This window comes from Mucor mucedo (assembly GCF_025094135.1).
Source record: "Mucor mucedo strain NRRL 3635 chromosome Unknown EV154scaffold_81, whole genome shotgun sequence".
Lineage (NCBI taxonomy): Eukaryota > Fungi > Mucoromycota > Mucoromycetes > Mucorales > Mucoraceae > Mucor > Mucor mucedo.
The window spans coordinates 149,890-176,162 of NW_026252365.1; the positions used below are offsets into that span (position 1 = coordinate 149,890).

Sequence of the window (26,273 nt, forward strand, 5' to 3'; positions counted from 1 at the left end):
ATGCCATTAAAATATTGTAGAGTTTTGATTGGTGTAACTATGGGTATAATATGCTTATATCACTAATCTCCTTTATGATCCAAGTATCTATTGTTCCGTATAACAAATATTAATCTTTCCTAAACACAAATACTGGATAGCATGATTACTTGGGTTATATTACATCTCAGTTTCAAATATGTTACACTTTGCTTACAACAATATGACGAAGCCATCATAACAAATAGCTACAACCATTTTCCCACCATACACAATAATGTTTTTATTTATTTAAAAAAGTATAGATTAATAGATTAAAAGAAGGAAGGTTGTTGCTGTTGCTGTTGTTGATGTTGGGATTGTTGAGATTGATTCGTCGTATAACCTTGCTGCATACCGGTCATTTGGGGCTGGTTGTACCCTGTCATTTGGGGTTGCAATCTTTGTTCTTGCATCATTTCCAACAAGCTTTTTTGTGATTGCTGGGGTGTACCCGTAGGAGTACTAGGCGATTGTCCAAATGGATTACGATTAGGTTGTTGACCAAAAGGCTATTTAAATGATTTAACACTCGGGTTATTTTTTAAACTGTTTTATTTTTTGTTACCTGGGAAAACGACGGGCTGTCTGTGATAGCTTTATTGCTACTTTGTGGAACCAAAGTGCTAGCAAATCCTGTACCACTATAGAAAGAAGAAAATTAAATGTCTGGATCTTTACAAAAAAAATAAAAACTTGTAATACTTACTATGGAATACGTAGATTTCCTGTGTTACCAAAAGTGTCCATACCATCACTAGAGATGATGTCATATATCAGTCATTTTTGAACACAAAATATATACACCTACATATGTATATAAAAATGAATGGACTTACTCTCTGTTTGCCAAAAGACTATTTAATTTGGAGAAACTTGTATCAGATTGATTTGTTGTCTGCATACCAGTAACCTAAAACAAGTAAAAAATATAAATGCACGAGCCATATGGTGGTACAAGAAAAAATTCTCACCTGGGGATTTACTGAAGTAGGTGTTCCGAATATGCCGTTTTGTTGTTGTGTCGGTGTGTTTGATTGACCAAATGGGTTGTTTTGGGCTCCATTAAACTGCTGGGTCTGAAATTGTTGTTGTTGCGGCATACCTGTCATTTGTGCTTGGAGGGGCATTCCCGTCATTTGTGTTTGAAGAGGCATACCCGTCATTTGAGCTTGAAGGCCCAAGTTGTTAAACCCAACAGACTGCTGTTGATAAGGGTTGCTAAATGTTTGTTGTTGTTGAATGGGCTCAGTAAATGACATTCCAGTCAAACCAGTTGACTGTGGCCATTGCTGTTGTGCATGTTGCTGGCCATATATTGGCTGTTGTTGCTGTTGGCCAATAGGTTGTTGTTGTGGAATATATTGTTGTTGTTGTTGACTATATTGTTGTTGTTGCTGGCCATATGGGTTAAGAGATGAATCAAACGACTGACTAGCAGGGAATGGTTGGAAACTTATAACAATGATTAGACAGACAAAAAATTGACAGGATCAAATGACTTACGTTTGTTGGTTACCAAAAAGGTTATCTTGGTTTTGACGTTCCAATGCCTCTCTTTTCTTTCTCTCGTTTTCTCTAGCTTCCCGTTCACTCTCTTCAAGTGCTTTTTGTAAGTCAGCATCAGTTCTAAAAATAATAACAATATGAATTAAACAGTAAATGCAAGTACCAAAACTACTAACCCAACGCCACGATTTCTAAACTCTTGCTCTGCCATGCGCTTGCTTTCTTCAATGGCTTTTTTTAAATCCTTGTCTTCGTCTAAGTACCCAGGATGATCGTAGACAGCATGGTCCTCATTCCTAGTATTCGACTTTCCCACTAGCATCATATCATTCATATAATCTCCTACATTGGCCATTCTATCTTGCATTTGCTGGCGTGAGCGACGCTCTTCCTTGAGACGCTGCTCATCTAATAATAAGCTGGTTATGTCTTTGGCTTTTTGGCGTACTATTTTAATTTTATTTAGTCTTCCCATTGAAATATCAGAATAATCACAAACCATTGAATCCAACATCTTTTCCGGTATCGTCCACATGCTGAAATTCTTTCAGTGTTCTTACAACGTAAATATTTTCCTTGGCATAAAGTACAACATTTTCGGATCCAACGTGTAAACAATAATCCAGCACGAGCAAGGCCTTTAAATCCAATTAAACACTACTGAACACAAATATACTAATTAAGGGAAAACTCACTTTGAATACATGACGCCAGTTTTTTCCTTTGTCGTTAAGCCTTCTATCGAGCATATCCATGATTTCAATAAAATCGTGTCTATATCATAATAAGTTACTTGACCTCCGGGAAAATAATTTTAAAGTCTTACTCGTTAAATGTCAATTGGGCAATTTCGTTCATTAACGAACCGCTTGGACCCCAAGTATCATTAGAGGTAGCTTCTCGTACTTTAATCTGGACTTCAGAAAATCCTTTTGCATAGTTTTTACTGTAGTATAAGAATAGTCAGTTTATCAGTCTTGTCATTCCAACAAGAATAAACGTCATTTCACGAAATCAACTGACAAAAACAACATCCTTTCAACCAATGGTTACTTACATGCTTCTTACGACTCCTTTTCCTGCCATTTTCAATATGTGTTCGTTGTAAAGAGGGAAGAAAAAAAATCGGCTATTGTCTTAGGCTTCTTTTTTAAGACTGTGCGACTCCGATAGTGTGTGATTGGACGTAACAAAAACAAAATCAAAGGCCTCAGAAGAAACACTCCCTATCTTCTTATATCACTATTGCGAGTGGAACCAATATTTTACCCACGTGACACTATCTATCACATTTTGCTCCAGGTATTACCATACTGAGAGTGTATTATGTTTGTTGAAGCAATAGAAGAATAATAAAAAGAATGAGATTTGAGATCCACCTTATTAAAGGTATTACTCATCATGGACGGTGGACCGCCCCTTGTTGATTGTGAGTTAAACAGAGAGGGGAGCAGGGTATACCAATTACAGCTCAGTAAGCGCTAGAAAAGATCTGTAGCTGCTGCCGAAAGTGTATCTCATTCACATGGCTTGACTTGGGATGACTAATGGACGATAAAAAAGCCAATTACAGTTTGGCCTTGCTTGTTTTTGATTCTTTTTTTAAGGGCTTTAAAAGTTTTGAGAACAAAAGATACATGTTTTTGATGTGCTGTGCTCAATGGTGATAGAAAAAGCTACATATCGAATGCTGCTTTGGCTTCCACGACTCATTATAGCAGCTAATTCCTTTAAGGATAAGCTTCTATCCCCAACGAACATGATCTTTTTTATGTTATTCATAAGTTACACATGGTATCTTTCTTCCTGACAAATCCGGTCAACAAACTTTTGTTTTGAAGCTCTTTGTGCTTTTTTTCAATCTTTTTGGGGGTTAATAAAAATTACAGTTTGTCTATGTTAAGAGACACGTTTTGCTTCCATTCGCTCACTTGGTTTGATGTACTCGGGCTATGTTGTTTCAGATATCATAAACTCAATATTCAATATTTTTATCCGAATTTTGTCCTTCTTCTTTTCCCTCTCCAATTCCCGAGGTTGTTATCTATTTCCATTCCCATAATCAATATCTTTGAAGGTAAGTTGAAGGCTCTTTCGCAACTTCATTGCTTAAGGGTGTAACTGAGTGATTTTTTACATAAGCATCTAGATATAAAATATTGGTATTAGTATGTTACAACTAATAAAAATACTTTTTTTATGTATCATTACCTTCTGTTAACGCAAAAACGTATTGTACAAATATAAACAAAATTTAAACATGTTCATAACAAAAAAAAAAACCTGAAGTTTCCCAATCTAAGTGGATCGGATGGTGAACAAACTTCGTTGTCCACCGAAAAAGTATTTTTTATCGTTTTAAGCTCTAAAAAAAACTTGCCGGATACTTGGAAAAAATGCTTAGATATTTTTGTCCACCTGGTCCACCTGTTCCGCCATCTGAAAAAAAAAAAAAAAAAAAAAAAAAAAAAAAAAGAGAAAAAAAAACCTGCCGATAAAGATATTCCAATGAATTTTCAAAGTTATTCTTCGTGCAATTAAAACAAATGCTTGGTTTAATAAGCTTATTGATATCAGTGTTTATGCCTCAAATTACAGTTTAACTTTTTGCAAGTTATTGTGATACGTTCAAGACCGTTTAATTATTACTGCGACTGGATAACATTTTGATTTCTTTTAAAACATTATTGGCTAAGTCAATAAGCTATGATAGCTCAAATCAAATAAGAATATCAAGCGTGGCTTCTTTGCTAAATACCTAGAACCATTCAATAAATTGAAAAGCTGGATTTAAATGTTCAGCTGAGTGATCCTGAATTGGCTCAAACTATTGTACGTTTGCCGTCTGAACCATTTATTTTACCTAGCATGTACTGTTGTGCACTATAAAATTTTAAGAATATAGCCCAACGTGCAATAATTTCAATGGAGATAAAAAAACAACACCGTAAAAGTTCTAATAAAAACAATTTTTGTACCCATTGGCCAAAACTATGTGTAATCTTGGGTCTTATTGTTCTCTATTCACTGTGGTATTGCTATCTAGCTTGTAAAGACAATTGGACAGAATAATCACTAATTGCTAAAGTCAAAGTAGAGCTTTTCCTTTTTTATTTCATAAACGAGTTAATTTTTTTAGCCGAAAAAAGTGATCGTTTTTTTTTCACATTTTCTTTTTGTTGTAATTTCCTGAACAGCACCAAAAGCCTTATCTTGTATGAGAGAAAAGAAGAGGTATATAGTCTAAAAAAACCATCTTCCTGGAGATTTTCCGGTATAAGCAAGCGTAGCTATGATGATGATAATGATCACTATGAAGCTGATCATATCTTGTCTTCATTTTCAAATAAAAGAATAAAGCCAACTGTTGAGATAAACAAAGTGCTGATGAATGCTTTAAAAAACGAGTTTCGTGACATACTGGCAAATGTTATTGTACATTGTATTGAATTAGGTGGCGATTTAAAAGCTCTCAGAACTAAAATCACTTTTAGTAGAAGACTTCGTAAAGGAACAGTAACACAAGCTCAAAAAAAAAATTCTGATGCCACTGAAATCGAGAAGATAGTACACCATTACAAATTTGGAAAGATTTTGTACAAGAAAACTTTAAAGACGCTGTCAAATAAGTTCTAACCAATATAAAAGGAAAAGGTAAAATTATAGAGCAAACCCCCAAAGCTAAAACTGATGACGAGTCTGTCAAAAACAATAAAGAAGAACCAGAAGTCAGGACCTTAAGCAGCCCGCTGAAACCATTACTCAGATCAGATTTACCGGAATACATACAAACGCAACTTTTAAACACCATTCAAGACGAATCCGCATCTGCTACAGATTATCTTTAATTAACAGCCTCGTAATGCTTAAATATATGACCGTCTTTAACAGTGCTACGTTTGTAGCAGCTGATAATGGTTCTATCAATTTGCATCAGAGATATGGCGTGTTGATTACTGATATATTGCCTAAAGTACGTTATTATGGTGCAAGTATTTCCCGGAAGCAATGTGCCACCACCAATCGATTGTGATGTTTTACGTGACAAAAACCAATCAGAACAGATGAAGCAGTTGCTTAATTTCAACCAGTTACAGCTAATACATTCAATGTATTTTGTACCCCAAGATGTCAAACCTGAATCATTGTCAGAATTTCTTTTTTTACATGCAATTTTAAAAACTTTATCAGTTTAAACGGCCAGAAAAAATGGCGATAGATCCGTATGTAATGGAAATGATGCTTCCCGTATATTTTACAAACTTCAAGAATACATGTGGAAACATAGGTACGTTCCACTCTACTTTATACAGACTCTTGATTGTACCTCCCTGTATCTATCTTTCCCCCGCAAAAGAAAGACAAAAGCAGGAGAGATGAGAAGATAAAAAATAGACCTCATCCGAAAAGATAATTTCAGTTTAAAGAAAACAATTTCTATCGCTCATATATCGTATAATGAAAGAAAACGATTGATAAAGAAGGAGAAAAATAAAAAATATGCAGATAAAAGCGCGTTGGAAAATGAATCAAAATGGAAGCGTAAAGAAGAGCGATCAAAATAACGCATTGCTACTTATATAAATTCATTGAATTAGACCTTAAAATCGCAGCGTAATTCTGCTCTGCGTGCTGGATATTGGATACTGATGATTATCATACTATATATCATTTTGATGAAAATGTTGACATCTCAAACCATCAAATAAATCGGTTGAAGGGTGGACTAAAGGCTCTTTTATTGAAGCTTCTTGGTTCCGTATTTTCTGAGCGTCAGATATTTAGGGCCATAACATATATTAACACAGTTAAACTTCGGGCGTGTTTAAAATTACTAATTTTGTAAGCCTTTATATCCATGATAGATCTGACATGTTCAGCTTTAGTTACAGATTGCCCTTTATGCTGATGTGCATTTTCAAATATACCAGATACAGCAAGTTTACCAAAAAGTTAGTGCCATACACAGTGATGTCTTTACAGCTAGATCCTCCAACAATATTCTGGATAATGTCTTCTGTCAAAGTACCAAAGCCTATAAATTTATATAACTTTGATTAGAGTATCATTGCGTCCGGGCAAATTGCAACTGAATTCAAAGATGCTATATTTGGATTATGCTTTGCTAGAAGATTGATGTGATAATTACGGTCTAATATTTGCTCGTGTTACCTGGGGTCAAAACGGTCGGCGTCAATGTACATCATAAAAAGCTAAAAAGCAAGCCATCTACTATCAAACCTTCAAAATATAAGAGCGGTACAACCCTCAATAGCCCAACGTAAACAAATCCAAGACAGACAGATGGTCAAACAAATCAAAGTTGATGGACTTTTTAATGTATTGAAAAGACAGATTAAAGAGCGCTCATAATTCTATCTTCGAACCAACGTTTGAGACCTTAAGAAAAGGTGAATTAAATCAAAAAAATGGGGATATATTCGTGGAAGACTTGACACTTAACATACGCGTGTATAACCAAATACAGAAGCTAAAAGTTTGTAGAAATCTTATAGACCAAAGCATACAAGAGACAAAGGAGAAGCTCTCCAATGCTCAATTGTCATAGTTGGAAGTGTCTTTGCATGATGATCCGGAAACGTCAGGAGTAATCAAACGTGATACTGAAAGCAAAGGCCTTAACTTCGATAGCAGTACATACACAGGAATTGCAAAAGTGGAGAATTGTACCATCACTCTCAAGCTGCTAAATTCGGATAGAATAATTTTCTCTGGGACTAACTAGGAACTTGTGAATGAGTGAAACCGTGGCTCTTAAATTATTAAAGTTCAAATACCATTTGAAATAATACAATAGATCTACATGTCTAGATAAAGGTAACAAACAGAGACGGCTATTTTATATCATGTAACTAATTAGTTACTCATCAAGGTGTAAATTTTTTTAAGGAGCCTATAGTAGATGACATTACAATTCTCAGTACCTTTGATATTTATTCTAGAAATGTTGACTATGGAAGTATTGCTCAAAGTTATAGAAAAGTTTGGCAAAGGAAAAAAGAGGAGCAAAAGTTACAAGTGATCGAACAATCAATGAAATAAAGCAGGTATGTCAAGCGATGTTCTTCTCAAAATGGAAGGAACTCATAAACTAAATATGGACTAGTTTTTGCACATAACATGATGTTTCTTCCTGGATAAAAAATTGTGCGAGTAAATGGATACATTAAAACTACAACAAAAATCTTTCGTATCAAGCTCTACCAAAACGTAAGAAAAATAGTGTCACACTATAGCTGACACTACTGATTTAAAACACACTGAAATGATAAATCAGGCTTTACCAGGAGCTATAGGAATTGAATGGCAGTGTAGTAAAAGTAGACTTTAAGAGAGAATAGTTTTACAGAAAAAAATAGATAAAAAACAAAGAGAATACAATTATAAGTCTTGTCGATTTATTTGTATAAAAATTGATTAAGAGCTAACTAGACGGGCAGGTTTGCCCTGATATTTATAGAAGATTGAAGATATTGTGGCTTGTATTTTTGACAGCTCAGATCCATCGTAGTTTTATATGATGGACCATTCATTTGGTTTATTGAAGATCGTAAGATAGCTGTCCTTGATTTATTGTTGTTCCTTAAATTCTCTGATCTCTCATTGGTCGGAGCCTAGAGTTGTGTTGTAATGAAGAAATTTCCATAAAGCCGTGTTACTTATTCCCGATCTTTTATCCGTGAAACATCTTTCCTTTTGTAGACAGTAGCATTTATTATGTGGTTTTAGCACAGGCAGGAAGGTTTTTTTTGTTTTGCCTTTCGTTTTGTTTTATTTTGCTTCTGACAAATAACAATTGTGATTTAAAGAAAAATTTGACCGTTCTAACCAATCGACATATAACCGGAAGGAATGTAAATACTAGCTTTACGAGGAAATACAATCAGTGAAATCAAAAAGAACTCAGCTTGACACAGATATCCAGAAAATAAGCGGAAAGTTGGTTACGGAACGAGAATGAATGTTTAATGATTAGATCGTGCAGATTTGCAAAAGACGGAGACAAGAATGAAATGTATGGTAAGTAAAAATATTCATAAAGGATTGGAAAAGAATAAGAACTATACAACCACTTCTCTCGTCTACTTAACTCGGGAAAAACTGTTTCCTCTGGAACGGACAATAGTTTTATATCAATGCCGGACACTGAGAGGAGAAATCAGCACCTTTTTTTAGGATATCCAACTTCCATATGCTTATAATTCCCATTTAATTTTTGTCTGCATATATGTAAAAGACTTAAAAGTAATTCTTTAAGAAAAAAACTAACAAAGATGCTACTTATCGTGATTCATTTGTTTAGTCTTAGCTAAGATTATTAGGAAACGAAGTATTTTTCCAAAATTGATCCTGTTTTAAACGGGCAAACAAACTATTTGATCAGTTAAATAAATATTTTATTACTGATACATAGATAAATGCTTCAATTTTAGAAACATGTTTTAGTGGATCATAAATACTGAAGACCGCACTAAATATATATTCGGCTGATTTTTAAAAAAACATTTGATCATTGCATGTTTTTGCACAGGCTGCTTCTTTACATTCAGCACTCCCATGATAAGAACAACATTATTTAATCTGCACCTCTATTTCGACGCCTAAAAATGATAAACATTATGCTATAAATGCAGATAATATTTTGGCCTGAGATATATAGGGGTTAAAAAATTTAAATATAAAAACAACAGCACTTACTAGGTCGACATAACTTATTATATCACTGCATTAGTATGACACATACCAAAAGCTTGGATATCAAAGTAGTTGAATATGACTCCCCTGTTGAATACATTACTCGAGACGGTAGATTATACAACGCTAACACTGATTATCTTCTCCCCGTGGATGAAGGGGGTACCTAAAACTAGATATAAATTTAAAACTATATATTTACTTATTTTATAAACAAGAATCACTCCGTTTAAGCCGTTTTCATGTTGCTCACAATTATTTGTTTGGAGGGTAATAAGATCATTTAAAGAAAATTAAGGGCTCGTTTAACATTAACTTTCTTCAAGAAATTATCAAGCTCCTATCGCAGAGCGGTTGGAAAAAGGAATTGTTGTTTTGGATAGTGCTTGTGGGGCTGGAGCACACTGGTCTAAAGCTATGGGAGAAAAATACCCTAGTTCTGTTTTCACGGGTGTCGACATCTCAAATGTTTTTCCCTCGGAGTCATTCTCTAACATCAAATTTAAAATGGGAAACATCACAAAGAGTATCCCATTTCTCGATGAAACATTTGATTTCGCTTTTCAAAAGTTGCTTGGTCTTGCTTTTACTAGTGAGGAATGGGATAGTGTAATCGCAAAGCAACTTAGGTATTTACTTTATCTAATATTTATGAGCGTTTTAGAATTTAAAAGAATTGCATCGTGTCCTGAAGCCTGGAGGTTATATTGAATTGTCTGAGGTAAATTGTAGAACAGGGGTTTCGTTTGTTTACAAAAAGCAATATTTAATGCGTATTTAGATTTATGGTGTATCTGCTCATAATACAGGACCTTTGCTGAGTCAGGTCATGCATGCATGTAAGAAAGTCCAGGTTCTTATCGTGCATTTAACTGACGCTTTGTAAAATTCTGTGACTAGTCAAAACCGTTTCTAGCTCCAAGAGTATAATTGTAGATAGAGCACCATTAGAATTGGAAAACTTTTTAATCAAAGCAGGCTTTACAGATCAGACAGTAATTGTTAAGGAGATGCCATTAAATCATAGTGAGCATGGCAAATTATATTGGTAAAAATTTGAAGTGAAATTGGATTTTTGTACTACTAACGTATCAGTAGGAAATGTATGAGAAAAGTATATGAGACCCTTAGACCCCAATTTTCTGAAGTTTATCCGGAATGGAATGACATTTCTTTTTATAAGAAATTTTTAGACTTAGCAGGAGAGGAATGCTCTGAAACTAAATGTTACTATGAATGGAAAGTATGCTACGCACAAAAATAGGTCTGAAACTGACGCCACTTACGTTTTACTAGCGGGCATGACTTGTAAAGGTGCCATAATTAAATCTACATGCTTGAATAAATAAATACTGTTTCATTTTGCAAGCTAAATGTACAAGATACGGTTTTAAGAACATCTATCAATGTCAGAAAACGTTTCTACTCTTTTTTTTATGGCATGAACTGCTGTAGTTGATGACATATTTTTACGTGATTTTAATAAAACTCTTTGGATTTTTTATTTGACTGTCTTTGCAATAAATTGATAGCTTAAATTCATCTATAAAAAAGCAAAATATACAATGTTCTGATGAGGATCAGAACTCTTGAGTGACTTGCAATTATATTCTGAACAAAGCTAGCTCCTGTAATAAATCAAGGGTTAGTTAAATTTATAAAAAAAGAAATAAGAAAACAAAAGAATATGTCTAAAACTCTTTTATTGCAACTTAAATTTTTGTATCATTTATTTGAGAAAACTGGATTCTTAAGATGCGTTTGTTAAACCATTAAAATTAGAAACTAAAAAGAAAGAAGAATAATGAAGTTTAGAGTATTTTATAACAGAAAATGTTGTTGTTCGTCTTTTTGCAGCCTTGAATTAGAGGTGATTACTATCAGCTTTTATAATCGAGCAAGCTTTGATGGATGCTCGTTCGAAGATCGCTCGAATACAAAAAAAGTGGCCTATGCTCGAGTACAAAAACTTGGAGATAGCTTTGTTCGAACCGGCGCTAGATCGGTGCAAGCTCGGAAAGTTCGAACACTAATCTTGTTACAGATTATATATTGGGAATTATATTAATATTGGTTGTTTTTGACTCTCATTAATCTGTCACTGAAGTATCAGCTAATGAGATTCTTTCACTTGATAATTTGGGCCAATCAATATAAAAAAATATTTACTGACCTAAGACCATTTTATTCTAATTGCCATGTTGCAGAAAATAGAAACAAGCCACTGCTTATACCTTACCAGATTCAATCTCCCAGATGTTTGATATAAAAGCGTCCTCCCTTTTGTAATGACTTTCTCTTCATAACTCTAATAAAGGATTAATAGAGACTCATTTTTTATTTTTTCTGTTTTATCTATTCTCTATATCTCAAACATCACATGGAACACAATCGAAGCTCGTACGAGGATTTCTATTATCATTCCAAACACTAGTGCTTCGTTAACTCACAGTAAATATTGTCATACTAATAAATCATGTCACCTCGGCTCACCTATAAAATATTATAACAACTATCACGACAGTTACATAACAATTATCGTACTTATAAATCATATCACCTCCGCTCACCTATAAAATAGAATCCATAATTAAATTAAATTAAGTCATCTTTTATTTTATATGCTAAAATATTATAACGACTATCACGACACAATAGTTCCTCGACAATTCAAACTCCGCCTAGACAAGGGGAAAAAATATTAGTATCTGTGGGGTTTGAACCCACGCCCTCTTTCGAGGAGGGGATCTTAAGTCCACCGCCTTAGACCACTCGGCCAAGATACTATTGATATTTCTGTCAGTACCAAAATTATTGAGATGTCTACAGTACCAGTCACTACCGGTCCGGTCCGCACTATTCCGGTAGACACGGACATCGACATGGATATTCCGGTAGAACTCGAAATCAGGCTAAAGAAGACCAAATATCAGAAGAGGAAGTTCGTACCACTTACTAAAAATAATACAAGGTCAAAGAAGCGGAAACAATAATAACACCACTTTTATCAAACCATTATCATACCACTCGGGATTACTATCTCTTCATCATAAATATTAAACAGGTGCTCAACTTATCAATACATCACCTGTTCATACAATTACTATATTCATTATCACACTATCAATTATCTCAAGTATAAATAACCAACTTGTATCATTAATAAATCATCATCTTTTATTTGCCATTAAAATACTTCTTTGACTATTCTTTATAATTAACCACTGAGAGTTGAATTATAACATACTTGAAACTTACATTTCGGTAAGTTTAAGAATAAAATCTAGCGTGTATGTTTTTAAGTGAGTGACGTCACCTAAAAACACGTGATTGTCACGCTTCTCGAATATGATTGGCTATTGAATGAATTGGAAATAGACAATTATATCTTTAATTTTATAATTTATTATAATAAAACCATCTTTACTTTACTTAAGAAACAACTGTGTACCTTAGTGTTAGAACTACCTGATTGGATATAATTAACTGAATAGAACTGAATTGAATTGAATTGAATAACTGAAAAGAAGAACCAGTTCATAACATCATCGTATGCAACTACATCTTATCTAATAATTTTGGTTGATTGTCTTGTCTCGGAACGATCACAATAAGGGGAACATATTGATTTCACAAACAACACCGCAACCGTATTAATTTAAATACGTGCGTATTTTAATTGTATGTCGCTTTTTGTCAACCTTTTTCAACACGTGATATCCACGTGTAAGCTTTCTGACTGGTTGGGTAAACTGATTATGTCTTTGAGTGCGGTAAATAGTTCTGGGTTAGATAGTATGAGTAATAATTCTTGTGTTATAGTAATTGTGATAGTTGAGGATAGAGATAAAACAATAAAATACTTTGAGACTTGAGAAATTCGAGAGTGATAATAGCGAATTAAGAATAAAATGTGAAATTTAACAAAGTGAAATTATCAAACTGCAAAAATAAACTAAAGCTTTATTAAACAAATAAATGGGGGTCTTTATATACACATTATTTCAGACATTGATCACAGATGGGCTGATGACGGTTGTGGGTAGATTTATCCAGATAATACTCGGATGTAATGATCCCATATAGAAAGACCATAATGAGATGTCAATAACAATAACAATAACATTCATTCTTAAACTGTGTATGTCTTGTAGCACAACATTCAGGGGAAAATGTAGTTCTTATTAAAGATAGCTGTGGCACCTCAACGTGGCTGATGTAACCTTCATATGTTTTCATATTCATGTTATTATTTAAATGTATGCCTTATACTTGTATGAAGGATGATATAAGATCAAGCCTGTACATAAAGTAAATGATCAGTATTTAATATAAAGTACCAATAAGAATTATATTTAGGATTATCAAATGGAAGATTTAAGAAGTGTAGATAGAGTCATATATTAAGTATATAGCCTCGATCACGACATTACCCCCAACCACACTTTGATAAGCTTTTAAAGAAGAGGTATTTACACGTAAATAGTGTTTATAAAACCCAACCCGTAGAATGTGTCTGTGTCTGTGTATGTATATGTATATAAAATGTACTTGTGTAATAATTGATCGTAGTAAATATATGTGCCAGTAAAAAACCAAAATAAAAAAACCTTATAGGCAAAAAAGTATCTTTGGGGAAAAAGGCTATACTTGTTTACTTAGAGTTGCTTTGTGATTCAAGCAATCTCTGTGATCTAGTAATAATACGAGAGTTCTTATTACTATGTTTGTCACGATTAGCTTTTTTACGTATAGTATTGTTTACTGTTGTAGGAAGCTGTTTAGTGCTATTTCCAGCATTACGTCTAGCCCAATATACTTCGATATGCAATTTGGAATCAAAGTCTTCACTTTGTTGCCAAGTATGATATTTAGGGTCATTATAGCCTAACCAGTGAACAAGATATGAATAATTGTTGGGTTCACCTTTATGTGCTATGATTGCTTGTACTTCATAATGACCGTCAGCGGTATTATTTTGAGAAGCTTTCTCTTCAGGTAGTAATTTAATTTGCTGGGTAGGTACGTCTCTAGATAATAAATTTCCTGCTTGGTCTGCTAAGATGTAAGATTTATTCTTTGTGTATCCTGTAATAGTAAAAGGTCCAGAATATCTTTCTTGTACTTTAGAGCTGCGATGAACATTGATGATCATGCATTTTCTACCAATAGGATACATATCTGTAAGTACTTTATGAGTTTTCGCAAAGCGCTCATGATCTTTTGTTTGCGTGTCTTTAATAAGTGCAGCAATTTGGGGTATAACAACTTCTTGTGCAAATTTAAGTCTGTCATTAATTATTTTAGTGTCCGCTGTTTCTAGTGATAGAGAGGGTGTCTCATTAGAGTAATCTTTAAAGTCGTTAGGCTGTCTGCCAAATACAACAGCGTATGGTCTAGACTTATGTAATTTAGAATACTTAATGTTCATTGCTAGTTGTACTGGATTTAAATAAAGATCCCAGTCGTCATATTTTCCGTTCAGTAATTTTACAATACTGGTTTTGGCAATTCCCACAAATCTTTCACACACAGAATTTCCTTGTGGCGTATAAGGTAACGATAGTCTTCTGTCAATGCCACTCATTAGAACCAATTGAGAAACAACCTCATTGATAAACTCAGATCCATTGTCATGAGACAAAATCCTTGGCCATGAGAACAAGCAAAAGATGTTTAGTAGTTCTTTAGCAGCTGTTAAACTTGTGTTATCTGGTAGTGCTCGAAGAATTGTGAACCGCCTGAAATGATCTATCATGACAAGCATGTAATTATTTCCACTAGCGGAGGTTGTATTGAATGTACCAAGATCCATACTCCAATGATCTAGAGGTTGATCTGGCAATACACTATTGAAAGGGTGATAACCAACTTTAGCAATTTTAAAGTGTGAGCAAGCGTCGCAATTGGATACAATTTGTATGATGTCTTTTCTCATGTTTGTCCAATGTAACTTGTAATCGTTATGTATTGTGTCTTCTACAGCTTTAATACCGAAATGACCTAAAAATTGTGCTTTGTTAATAATATCGTCACGTTCTTTCTCAGGTGGAGTCATGTAGTCAGCACACTGTAAAGCGCGTAATACAACGGGAGTGGTGTTAGTACTAGATGTACATGTACTTTCAGCTAATGTAATAGGTGTTTTAGATTCTTGTTTAAAGTGTAGCAAAAGTAGGCTTAAAGAGGATAGTTTTGCAGAAAAAAAAGTAGAAAAAAACAATAGGATCAATTAGAATTCTTGTCAGAGTTTATTGATGTTAAAGTTAACTGAAGATTTAAGAAGAGGAAAAATAAAGAGTATTTATAATAAATGGAATGGACGAGGCTGAGGATACTACTCTTAACAATATGAGTATGCTATCAATAACAATATCTATATTGGACAATTAGTGCTACGCATAGTCAATAGAGAAATAATAACAATAACATGTCTTAAGTTTGGACATTGGTGTTACGATACCGTGACACTTTAAAATAGTGACCGGCTTTAGCGAATTCCTTTTTTATGCCTGATCATGATTTAGCTATCATTTATCAGTGATGATGAGATATGAATTTATTATATGTATAATCTATATGTGTGATTTAGCACATAAAGTTCTGTATGTAATCTTTTCCGTATTGTTTCATAGCTTTTTTATAAAAGGTAGAAGATATCTTAAGCTGTGGGGTAGCTTTAGTCTTGCGCTTTTTGTATTGAATTTTCTGGATTTGATTTAAATTTTGTGACTAGTCATTTGGATTATCGTGTTTATTTTTACGCTTGGTGATGAAAGAAGAAGTTGTTTCGTCAACTAATTTACCCCCCTCCAAATGATAATCCTCCTTAAATAAACGGCTACCAGCATCAGCAATGTCGTTTAAATTGTTGTTTAGAGGTAAGTAAAATTATAAGGCAGTTTATGAATAATTTGAGACTGTTTATAAGATTGTCTTTATTATAAAATAAAATGAACAAGTATTTACATAAAAAAGACTATATGCTGTGCCACTATCTTTAGTGTATCTTTGAAGTTGTTATCATTTTCCTAGTGTGTATCCTGTTACCTTTAACTGCTTATTTTGTAAATATGTTACACTTGGAATTACTGTCATCTTAGACACATTGTACTTCCATATATTTAGTAAGCCTTAGTCACTGTGTTCTTGTAACCTTGTGATATGATAGTACTAACTATCTATATTAGGTAATTGATTCCTTAGTCATTCTTAATGTATTTGTGGTATTCGACAAAAATATTACAATGAAAAAGTAATGAGAAAAAAGTATATCTTTATTGGAGGTAAAAATAGACTAAAAAACTCTGCTGCGATGAAATGATTGATCCTTTTTATATTGAACAACTTCCCCTGGTAGTTGTGTTGAGTCAACCTTTCTGGTCTTGTAATAAATATATACTCAGTTCCCGCCTTACATTAAATGAATTATACTCGTTAGAATTGATTTCAAATAACGTCGCCCTTAATCAACCGATCTGGGACACTCTTATTGTTCTGTTTAAAATACAGAATTCCAGTAAGATATTGTGTAACGGTGGCTAGTTAAAAGATGCATAAGGTTTTTGTGTTTAATTGGCTGTGGTAGAACATGTAGATATGTCTGATCATTTATCCATTCTGTTGATTATTTTTATCTAAGACATGGGTAAATATGTGATCCTAAATATAGAACATCTTATCGATGTTTGTATATTTAGTTGTAGAAAATAGGCATCCAAATATTCCATGCACTACTTCTCTTATACACTTACTGTCGTATAAGTTGTGTTTATCAATATATAAGTAAATGAACCATTTATATAAATAGCTGGTCTATTCTCTCTATGGGTAGCTGTCAGGAACGTGGCTAAGAATATATTATAGCAATAATATCAGAAGATACCTACTAGTTATACAAAGACAAAGGAAGAGTGGTTTATAAAGTATTTAATAATAGTAATAGATTATACAGGAAAGGGGAAGGATACAAGATAATCGACATGGAACGGGGAAGGCAATGGAAAGGGGGAGTATTTATATCTTTTCAGATAACATGGGTTTGCATTTAAGAATGTCTTGGCTTACTTAATTAGTCTTAGCGTTGGTTTCAGCTTACGTGGTCGAAACCCATGAGTCATGATTACTAATTGCTTGGCGTCGGAGATACTTGGAAACGAGTCATGATTACTAATCTCTTGGAAGCGGAGGTTCGTTGCGTGGATAGTCTTGGAAGGTCCTGGAAGGTTCTGGACACTGGCGTTGTTGAATCTCAGCATGAGATTCCAGAACATTCCAATAGTCGGGGATTCGTGGTCAGGGGCAAAGTGCAAAGTGTCGTATTTGGGTACGATTCACTTAAGAATAAATAAGCAAATCGTTCAAATAATTAAATTATGAAATAAAAAAGAACCTTCAATGTTGCATACCAGCATACACATGTATACTGCTACACAACTTCTCCTACTCCGAGTACATATTTCTATTTTAAAGATTACATGATTGGCCTAAATACGATATACGAATGACAGTTGGATACAGAAAGCTATACCGCTGAGTTACGATATCACCGATCGAGAAGAGAATCTTCTCAGATCAAATCAAGAATTATAAGAAAGAGAAACTTAATATTAATAGTTCTCTCAATGGCTTAGCTACCCATAGAGACAATAGAACAGCTATTAGTATAAATGGTTCATTTACTTAGGCTGCTCACATCGAACAAAATATATTGAGATCTTAAATAGGAGATGTACTAATATGGACAAGCTCCGTTTTTTTTTTTTTTTTTTTTTTTTTTTTTTTAAAAATTGTTTTTTTTATAAATTTTTTTTTCCTAAATTGAATTCTGTGAAAAATAATGTTGCCCATATTTTTTTATTATTAATTAACTGCTTAAAAATGAAAAAATCTGTGGGCATCGAATGTGAAGCCTCCAGAAATAAACGGTCCTAAAATGGACTACTAAAATGCCAAAAAACAAATTAAAATTTTTATTACTGTTTCCTTACCTTAATTTTTTCTAAAATGAACAACCAAAACAACAACAACAACCCTATCAATTTCCAATTCATTGAAGTGACACCTAATGGTGTAGCCTCTGGTAGCAACCGCTCGCATGCTACTACCGTCTCAGAAGAAGAAGAGGTTCCTGTCGTCGTTCCTGCTGCTGCCCCTGTTGCCCCTGTTGTACCTGCTGCCACTGCTACTGTCACTGCTGATGCCACTGCTGATGCCACTGCTGATGCCACTGATGATGTTTCAGATCTGAGCTACACTCGCTCCAACTGGAATTCTGCCAGCACCTTTGCTCTGATTGAGTTGTATGCTAGTTACAACAACCGGTTGGAGTCCACTGGTACTTTAGCTGAACAAAATGAGTTGTACCGTGTCATGTTGCACTCATTCAACACCAACACCAGCACCAATGGAAGAAGACCTTTGAGTGCATTGAAGTCTAAGAGGTCTGCTCTCTGTGCTGCCTTCAGACATCAAAATGACAGGTTAAATGCGACTGGTACGGCCCCAATTGAAAACTGGGCTTACCATAATGCAATGGAGGACGCCACCAGTGAGATGCCCACCGTGATCCCACCCACTGTGTATACCTCTCTTGCTGGAGAGACGATCGATAATCGTGGTGAAGCTGTCGGTGCTAGACGAGGAAGAGCCGTCGAAGACGATGGTGCTGAGGAGGGTGTCACTCGTGGGGCTGCCAGTAGAAGTAGAGCGGTCAACCGAACGATCGAGCATCTGGTGACCTCGATGAATGAGATTGAGGCACGTCGTTTTGAGCGTGGAGAGCCTGAGCGTAGAACGATCAATAATTGCCTTGCTCGTTCGACAACGTTTTTTGGTGAAACGTTGGAGTCCATGGAGAGACGGGACCAGGTGCAGTCTCGCATCGCTGATCAGATGCAGGCCAGTCTGGATATCCAGCGCCAGATGCTGATGGTAACGAGAGGGGATTTCGGCCCAAGCAACAACAACAACAACAACGGTGCCAACAACAACAACAATGGCGCCTACAACAACGTCGACGGTGCCAACAACAACAATGGTAGCAGCAGCAGCCGTAGCACCAGCAACAACAACGCCACCAGCTACAATGCGTTCGAAAACGGTAGCTACCATTACACCAACAACACCAGCCACTACTTCCGCCCTGATGTCAATGGTATTCCTGCAGCCTATGACTATCAGTTCAACAGTCCTTCTGCCAGCAGCACCAGCGCCTACAACATCACCGACGCCAACATCACCGACGCCAACATCACCGACGCCAACAACACCAACACCAGCAACATCGTCGTCAACAGCACCCTGCCCAACAACACTGCCAATGACATGACGATCGATGGCAATGTCACGACGGTTTCTCCTGTTCCGTCAGACTTGCTTGAAATCACTTATCCTTCGTCCGATGAATATAAACCTCATAACATCGACTAAAATATAATTGGCTTTTTTTTTTCAGTAATAAATTTGGTTTTTTTTTAAAAATAATTTAATACTTAACATATTTAAGGAAAAGCTGCATTAAAGATGCGCATGCGGGCACTATTACCCATAACACTTGTATCACCCTGCTCTCCAACTACGAGACCAGCAGGCTCAGGAACCACACCATCGAAACCTAGCTCCCCTCTTGCCTTACATGTATTGTGTAGAATAGCACACGACCCGATGATATCATTGATATCCAATTGATCATACACGTAAATGTGGAATTGTGTAAATCTCCACCGATGAACGAACTGACCAAAAGTTCTTTCAATGGCCATTCTTCTGGCTGAATGGGAATAGTTGAATAATCTCTTGCGAGGATCCCGGAGACATTCACTTTCAGGGAATGGTGTAATTAAATTGGCACTGGACGGATAGGCCGAATCACCGAGAAGATAAGATCCATTAGGGAAGTAATGCCCAGGATTGTTCATAATCTTCCAGCTGAGATCACTGGAATTATAGGCTGAGGCGTCATGACTTCTGCCTAGTGTATTAAAAGTAAATTAGCTTCCAACTCTCATATTTATATTGGTCATTATTACCAGAGTCTCCTACACGAATGTAAGTAAACCTACATGTATCGTCACAAACAGCGGTAAGTTTAATGGTGTAGTTGTTTTTTCTGTCACGGAACCCTGCTCCATAAGCAGCTGGAGTTGGCTTATGAATGGTGAAGTTTTTTCCATCAATAGCACCAATTGCATCAGGAATACTTGTGGTATTTGACAAAAATATAACAAAGAAAAAGTAATGAGAAAAAAGTATATCTTTATTCCAGGTAAAAATAGACTAAAAGAACTCTGCTGCGATGAAATAATTGATCCTTTTTATATTGAACAACTTCCCCTGGTAGTTGTGTTGAGTCAACCTTTCTGGTCTTGTAATAAATCTATACTCAGTTTCCCGCCTTACATTAAATGAATTCTACTCGTTAGAATTGATTTCAAATAACATCGCCCTGAATCAACCGATCTGGGACACTCTTATTGTTCTGTTTAAAATACAGAATTCCAGTAAGATATTGTGTAACGGTGGCTAGTTAAAAGATGCATAAGGTTTTTGTGTTTAATTGGCTGTGGTAGAACATGTAGATATGTCTGATCATTTATCCATTCTGTTGATTATTTTTATCTAAGACATGGGTAAATATGTGATCCTAAATATAGAACATCTTATCGATGTTTGTATATTTAGTTGTAGAAAATAGGCATCCAAATATTCCATGCACTACTTCTCTTATACACTTACAGTCGTATAAGTTGGGTTTATCAATATATAAGTAAATGAACCATTTATATAAATAGCTGTTCTATTCTCTCTATGGGTAGCTAATCCATTGAGAGAACTATTAATATTAAGTTTCTCTTTCTTATATTTCTTGATTTGATCGGAGAAGCTTCTCTTCCCGACCGGTGATATCGTAACTCAGTGGTATAGAATTCTATATCCAACTGTCATTCGTATATCGATTTTAAGCCAATCATGCAATCTTTTTATATAGAAATATGTACTCATAGTAGGAGTCGTTGTGTAGCAGTATACAGGTGTATGCTGTTACTCAATATTAAAGGATGTTTTTATTCCATGTTTTTATTTTATTCGATTTATTTGTTTATTCTCAAATAAATCATACCCAAATACGACAATACTCACACCAGGACCTTTGTTGAATCCAGCAGATATAGCACCTACCATGGCTGAATTGGTAGGCCAATCGATCATATAGCCAAGCACATCCTTGATGGCCTTCACGGTACGCCTCGTGAAATTGGTATAGCTGCCATACGAAACACCATACAGGACATACATGTTTCTATATCCAAGATGACAATTGGCCAGTCTCAAAAGACAGGTAGCTATCTGGATGTAAATAGGAACGTGGTTTGATGTCTTGAAATCAAATTCGGGATGGGTAGACAACCTGTTGACAAGCCAATTGAAAGAGTCCCTTCCCATTCGATATGTGGCACGGAAGCTATCTACTTGGTTTTCGTCCTCGTCGTTGTGGTTGGGATGTTGTACCTCCCAAAAAGTGTATCTTTCAGACACTCTTGTAGCACACACACCGACAGTTCGCGTTCTGGTGATAATTGCCCCGGTCATAAACAAAGGCAAGGAAGTAATAGCCATTCCAAATTCACTCGAGAAATCGGCAGCAAAAAAGTCGTATTGCAATTGCTGTTCTCTAAGCAAATGCACATTACTGACAGTAAGGTGCAACAAGTCTACAATTTCTTGGTTCTCGGCTGCAATGCTTTCACTAAGTGCATAAAGAACAGTTTGTTGTTGTCTTAACATTTCGAAGAGGAGAAAAATTTGTTGGCGAGTTTGAGAATTCATTGAGAAATTAAATCGAAACAGAGAAAACGAAATGTTCTATCAAACAAGATAGACAGTTTATAAGATAAAGAAAAAGGTAATTGTGAGACTGGGTAAATTGAATATCGTTTTATTATTGAATTAGAGGATGGTTTATATAGGAATTGACAAAGTCCTTTCGGTACTTGTCAATTAATAGAGCAGGCTGAGAGAATGATTTATAATGTGAACATATTGCAGTAAGCATGTGTGGACCATGCGTGCATTGTAAGCTGTGATATTATTTATAAGTTGTTTTTATCATTTGTTAATGCAGATGTTGCGTGTAAACCGCGTGTACGTGAGGTGACACAAAATAACTATTTCGAGTTTCTTCGCTAAAGTAACTCACAGAATAGTGCTTGTATACACTACGAGATATTTGTGTATACAACACGAAAAAAGAAAAGGTAAAACAGGAACAAAAGAAAAAAAAAATCTTGCCGATATTTTAGTAAAATCGAATTGCACTAGTTCCAGGATAATATTTATTTTTATTTTTTATATTTTTTTAAAAAACCGGTTTTGGAAAAAGATTGACCTTCAAAAAAAAAAAAAAAAAATTAAAAAAAACGGCGCTTGTCTATATTAGTACATCTCCTATTTAAGATCTCAATATATTTTGTTCGATGTGAGCAGCCTTATATGTTGATATAATTATACTGCCTATAAAGAGTATAAAGAAATAGTGTACGAATTAATGGATACCTATCTTCTACAACCAAATATACAAATTTCGATGAGATATTCTATATTTGGGATCGTATCTTATGCATTAGAAAATTAAAGCATAAATGATCAATTACAACTATTATGTTCTATTGCCTATTACACTTGACAAACAAGTATGTATCTTTTAACAGTATCCGTTACACTATCTTACAAAGAAGTGTGCCACTGCACCAACTATTTGTCAGAATACTCGTGTTCCCGTTTCACACATCTGGGACAACGTTACCTTTAATCAATTCTAACGAGTAGAGTTTAGATAACACAAGATGGAAGACTAAAATATAGATTTATTCCAAAACCAGAAAGGTTGACTCATCATAAATCCAGGAGATGTTGGCAATATAAAAAGGATTGATTATTTCATAGCAGCAGAGTTCTTTAGTCTATTTTTACCCTAATAAAAATATTCGTTTTATCTCATTATTTTTATACGTGCATTTTATCAAATATCACACAAAGTACGTGGTTCATGACAGTAGCTAATCCATTGGGAGAACTATTAATATTAAGTTTCTCTTTCTTATATTTCTTGGTTTGATCGGAGAAGCTTCTCTTCCCGATCGGTGATATCGTAACTCAGTGGTATAGAATTCTATATCCAACTTTCATTCGTATATCGATTTTAAGCCAATCATGCAATCTTTTTATATAGAAATATGTACTCATAATAGGAGTCGTTGTGTAGCAGTATACAGGTGTATGCTGTTACTCAATATTAAAGGATGTTTTTATTCCATGTTTTTATTTTATTCGATTTATTTGTTTATTCTCAAATAAATCATACCCAAATACGACAGTCTTGATGTTTTCTATAATAATAGGAATGATGATCATGTTAGATTTATTAGCCGGAGGGTGACTGAAAATGTTATATAACTTACATTGCTGTGCTTCGCGAGCTACCATGTTGGCATCCGTCATCTCATTATCATCAGGATTATCACCGTTGTCACTAGGCATATCATTGCTAGCGTTACTGGCGAAGTCATTCCACAGCGCAATAGACATATTGGCTGTCTCTGGGGAGGTATGGTTGATACGGGTATTGTTGGTACTTTGGGGACTACCAGACGTACGCGAAAAATTAATAGCATTCAACCGAATGTTACCATCCACATTTGGACCACCACGAGAAGTATTGCAAACATGTTGAGGCGCCCAGTTCTCTGCTTGGCACTTGCGACATCTGCGGTTATTACGAGGTACACCTCCCGCGGCCGCAGCGTGACAATCCACGGTGTTGTGCGTGGTTACACGGTGGAACGAACAGAATTTTCCAGAAGATTCTCTTGATTGGTGGGGTCTTGGTTGATAACCCGCAGCAGAAGACGAACCAGAAGAAGAAGCAACATAGACAGGAGCACTATTAGACCCAGATTATCGTTCTTGAACGTGACTATGACGGGACGTAGCAGCATGCTTCGACAGACGTGAAAACTGGTGAACATCATCATTTTGGTTCATCACGGAGGCAGAGCGCTTGGGAGCACGAGGTGCAGGGACATCCATAGAATCAGCTTTCATTTTACCTTTAGAGAGGCGGTTGAGTAACCCACGAGCAAGACCAGCAAGAACATCTACATCATGTTGTTTGTATATAGGCAAAGTGGCGGTAGCAATAGATACTTGATTCATAAGGTTATCAGGCAAAGCGAAAAGGAATTTTTCAGCCAATACTGACTTAGGGAGAAATTGGTCAACAGCGTGACGACGAAGACTATTGAATCGGTCGATAAATGACTCCAACGATTCACCACAAAGCATACTGATATTATTCAATTCTCTTGCACAGTTATTACGCTCTTTTTGAGCATTCAAGCCGTACCGAGCTTGGAATGCAGCAGAGAATTGAGACCAGGTGGGATCAACTTGGAACACCATGCGGAACTTGGTTAAGTAGCCTTCAAACCATACTCTGGTGTTACTAGTCAATTGTGGGGGAAGCAAACGCAAAAAGTTGGCATCAAAGTCCAAGTTATGACAATTCATAACATCAGTGAAACGAGTTAAACAAGTCTTGATGTCTTCAAAGATATGTTCACCAGGAATATTGTCATGACCTTCCCAGCAAAACATAGGTAACTTGACCGGAACGACGGACGATCTCTTCGATACTTAGATGGTATCCTTCACCGTATCTTTCATCGCTTCCAAGCAATTCTTCATCAACTTCAAATCTTGAGTCCGGCGATTTAAGCGAGTACGCTTGTTGTTCAAAGAAGGATCGTTTTCGGGTGCAACACCAACATATCTAGTGAGATCCAAAATTTCATCTCGAATGATGGAGATGGCGGTCTTGATATCATCATTCTTGTTATCCTTCCCGGTAGGCTTAGGTTCACCGGCAGGTTGAGTGTTAACTGCATTATCTTCTTGAATAGGTTCATTCAACGCAGTGAATTCAACAAATGTTTGTTCAATGCCTTCCATGGAATCATCTTGAGGTTCAAAGGGCTCAGTATTAGAAGATTGATCATGAAAATCAGCAGGAACATCAACAGGAGCTGTTGTGTTTTAAGGTAAAGTAAAATTATAAAAAGACTATATGTGAAAATCGGTGTAGATTTATAAAAATAAAAACAAGAAAATTATCAAACTTGCAAAAATTAACTAAGGCTTTATTAAACAAATAAAAGGGGGTCTTTATATACACATTATTTCAGACATTGATCACAGATGGGCTGATGACGGTAGTGGGTAGATTCATCCAGATAATACTCGGATGTAATGATCCCATATAGAAAGACCATAATGAGATGTCAATAACAATAACAATAACATTCATTCTTAAACTGTGTATGTCTTGTAGCACAATATTTAGGGGAAGATGTAGTTCTTAATTCAGATAGCTGTGGCACCTCAATGTGGCTGATGTAACCTTCATATGTGTTCATATCAATGTTATTATTTAAATGTATGTCTTATACTTGTATGAAGGATGATATGAGATCAAGCCTGTACATAAAGTAAATGATCAGTATTTAATATAACAGTATCAATAAGAATTATATTTAGGATTATCAAATGGAAGATTTAAGAAGTGTAGATAGAGTCATATATTAAGTATATAGCCTCGATCACGACACTATAGAAGTAGTTTGAGACTGTTTATAAGATTGTTCTTTATTAATTAATGAAATATACGAGTATTTATATAAAAGACTGTCTGCTGTGTTCATATCTCTAGTGCTATCTTGAAGTTATCATTGATTAACCAAAAATGTATACGATTATTACATAGTCACAAATTTAGTCTTGCTATAATAAATGTTAAGTCTTCTTAACTCTCTTAGCTTTAAACTAAATTTTAAGTATTTCTCAGACGTACTAAATTAGACTTGTGATGTAATATCCTTATAGTTCTTACTATGACATTTATTGTTAAGCTTATATCACAAATGGTATCAGCATGGATAAACCTTTGTTAGCTCTAATATGGCTATAGCCTTGCT

The 26,273-nt window shown here is 35.2% G+C and overlaps 4 protein-coding genes and 1 non-coding gene across 5 annotated transcripts; 2 read left to right on the forward strand and 3 right to left on the reverse strand.

Annotated features, from left to right (window-relative positions):
• Positions 1-236: 236 nt before the first annotated feature.
• On the reverse strand, positions 237-2,728 carry EV154DRAFT_516835 (uncharacterized protein). The gene is made up of 11 exons (XM_051602426.1): positions 2,585-2,728; positions 2,354-2,473; positions 2,223-2,301; positions 2,027-2,165; positions 1,704-1,974; positions 1,525-1,647; positions 993-1,473; positions 858-931; positions 728-775; positions 587-662; positions 237-530 (listed from the first exon to the last, which is right to left on the reverse strand). Exons 1-11 carry the CDS (start codon positions 2,611-2,613, stop codon positions 294-296), a joined length of 1,677 nt encoding a protein of 558 aa, XP_051455199.1. The 5' UTR covers positions 2,614-2,728; the 3' UTR covers positions 237-293.
• Positions 2,729-5,510: 2,782 nt separating this feature from the next.
• Positions 5,511-7,590, forward strand: EV154DRAFT_483843 (uncharacterized protein; the record flags this gene model as incomplete). The annotated part of the gene is made up of 7 exons (XM_051598610.1): positions 5,511-5,674; positions 5,732-5,815; positions 6,393-6,552; positions 6,589-6,665; positions 6,883-6,999; positions 7,346-7,365; positions 7,409-7,590. 7 exons carry the CDS (start codon positions 5,511-5,513, stop codon positions 7,588-7,590), a joined length of 804 nt encoding a protein of 267 aa, XP_051455200.1.
• A 1,968-nt stretch (positions 7,591-9,558) lies between these two features.
• Positions 9,559-10,295, forward strand: EV154DRAFT_593506 (S-adenosyl-L-methionine-dependent methyltransferase; the record flags this gene model as incomplete). The annotated part of the gene is made up of 4 exons (XM_051606949.1): positions 9,559-9,852; positions 9,908-9,964; positions 10,025-10,082; positions 10,144-10,295. Coding segments are annotated over 4 exons (561 nt in total), but the record flags the coding sequence as incomplete, so codon positions are not given.
• A 1,192-nt stretch (positions 10,296-11,487) lies between these two features.
• EV154DRAFT_553624 (uncharacterized protein) lies at positions 11,488-12,900 on the reverse strand (the record flags this gene model as incomplete). The annotated part of the gene is made up of 5 exons (XM_051605138.1): positions 12,695-12,900; positions 12,502-12,599; positions 12,076-12,155; positions 11,804-11,813; positions 11,488-11,551 (listed from the first exon to the last, which is right to left on the reverse strand). The coding sequence occupies exons 1-5, from the start codon at positions 12,782-12,784 to the stop codon at positions 11,488-11,490; spliced, it is 342 nt and encodes a 113-aa protein (XP_051455202.1). The 5' UTR covers positions 12,785-12,900.
• Positions 11,946-12,029, reverse strand: EV154DRAFT_t91. The gene has a single exon. It is a non-coding gene; the product is annotated as a tRNA-Leu (tRNA).
• Positions 12,901-26,273: the final 13,373 nt, after the last annotated feature.